This window comes from Aplysia californica, unplaced genomic scaffold (assembly GCF_000002075.1).
Source record: "Aplysia californica isolate F4 #8 unplaced genomic scaffold, AplCal3.0 scaffold00019, whole genome shotgun sequence".
In the NCBI taxonomy this organism is placed as follows: domain Eukaryota; kingdom Metazoa; phylum Mollusca; class Gastropoda; order Aplysiida; family Aplysiidae; genus Aplysia; species Aplysia californica.
The window spans coordinates 1,156,410-1,158,199 of NW_004797289.1; the positions used below are offsets into that span (position 1 = coordinate 1,156,410).

General features: G+C 40.5%; 1 protein-coding gene across 1 annotated transcript in view; it reads left to right on the top strand.

Annotated features, from left to right (window-relative positions):
- Positions 1–400: 400 nt before the first annotated feature.
- The window catches only part of LOC106012764, a 5,642-nt gene continuing 4,252 nt past the window's right edge, over positions 401–1,790 (top strand). Inside the window, exons 1-2 of the mRNA XM_013086645.2 lie at positions 401–573; positions 1,280–1,423. Coding sequence (XP_012942099.1) covers positions 417–573; positions 1,280–1,423 — 301 coding nt within the window. The 5' untranslated portion in view covers positions 401–416. The remainder of the gene's footprint in view (positions 574–1,279; positions 1,424–1,790) is intronic.

Sequence of the window (1,790 nt, forward strand, 5' to 3'; positions counted from 1 at the left end):
CTTTTTTTAAAAATTTAATACGGGGTGCCCACAACGACTGGGATCAGCCGATCGCTCGACTCGATCGCCTCAAAAACAAACGTGTTTGTTTTCAGTTTCAGGCGACTGAGTCTGGCGATAGGCCCGATCCAGCTGTAGTGGGCACCCCACATAGTGTTACGACATCCTTCTTCGTTGGAAAATCCCGTTGGGAATAAATAGTTAGTGACGTCATCGAACGGCGTCATAATGGGAGATGTGGGATGATTTCGGACCGTTCATAATTTGGATCCAGTGCATTGGTACTGATGTAACTTTTAGTTTTGGTCTTCTTTTTAAAAAGAATTGTTTTCCCCAAATGTGTTAAATAGATTCATTTTTCTATTCACAACCTGAATAAGTTATCTGAAAGATTACCTTTATTTGTGTTGGTTTTTATGTCTTTTTCAGCAAACTTTGTCATCATCTTTTTCGCCGCGGGGTTCGGTCGGGCTATAGCCATGCTCTTCCTGGACTTTGTGGAACAGTTTGACTCCACCGTCACTACCACATCCATCAGTTTCGCCCTCCAGATGGTCTCCATTAGTTTGGCTTGTGAGTTCTGAGCCTTTTATTACCTGCCTCTTTTCTGTGTAAGGAACTAGGGTTGTTTTTATTTGGTTTCCTGTAAAATTATATTTTCATTGTCCACAACTCACCAACAAAACAGTAGGCCAACGGTTGTGTCCTAGTGCAGTTTTGACCTTTCATGCATTCTACATACAACCACGGCTCTGGAAATCATGGTTTTACCAATCTACTTTTCTTCTAAACACATCTGAACTTCCATTTCATCTAGTCCATTCAATGTGTCGAATCAGGGGGGAAAACTTGTCTATCATGAGGAAATTCAGAATACGGTTCAAATGTCTTTGGTTTCTCTCTCGATCACTCTGCAACTTGTGAAAGGAGCAAACGAGCTTTGTTGGTACATAGAAAGCGATTTCAATTAATACTGAAAAACATAAGCGTCTGTGCCATAACGGTTAGTACTTACTTCCTCGCAAGCACAAGGTTCAAGTTTGATTCTCTTGTGGGGAATAATGTTGTCGAGTACCCGATCGCTCTACTGGGACTTTGTATCCCTCTCAGATCGCGATAGGCAGGGTCGAAGCCCCCTTCCTAAATTACGTAAATTGTTTCTATGGGGGCGAACACACCTATATCTTTTAAATAGAAAAAAAGAAGGGGAAAAAAAGTAAAAGAAATGAAACTGACAAACAGAATTACACTATTCGAACTCTAACACGTCTGTCCACAGCCATGCTTGTGACGTCACTATTGGTTCCAGTGACTGGCGAGCGAGTGGCTATCACCATTGGCTCCCTCGGAAATTCACTTTGTACAATTTTCATCGGCATGTCGCCCAACGTTGGGGTATTTATGATGCTTATGACCGCCAAAGGTAGTAACTTATTTGCAACAATCGTGTATTGAGTTTGACTTTTTTTTTAAAACAACATTGTAATACCTTCTAAGAGGTGTTCGAAAATCCGTCCATTCATAGTGACACTGTCGATGCTGGTGTGGATGATTTGCTTTGATATCAGAGCAGGAATGAGTTGTGTTTTAATTGCTTAAATATCTCTACAAAAGAGCGTATTTTTTAGTCTGAAACAAAGATAAATTCGTCTGATGCTGTCTCGAACAGTTACTTACTGACTAAATAATATGACTATCATTATTTCAGACACAAGAATGCGCTCTTTTGAAGAGGTATTTTAAAATGTGTATGCATGTGTGTGTGTGTGTGTGTGTGTGTGTGTGTGTGT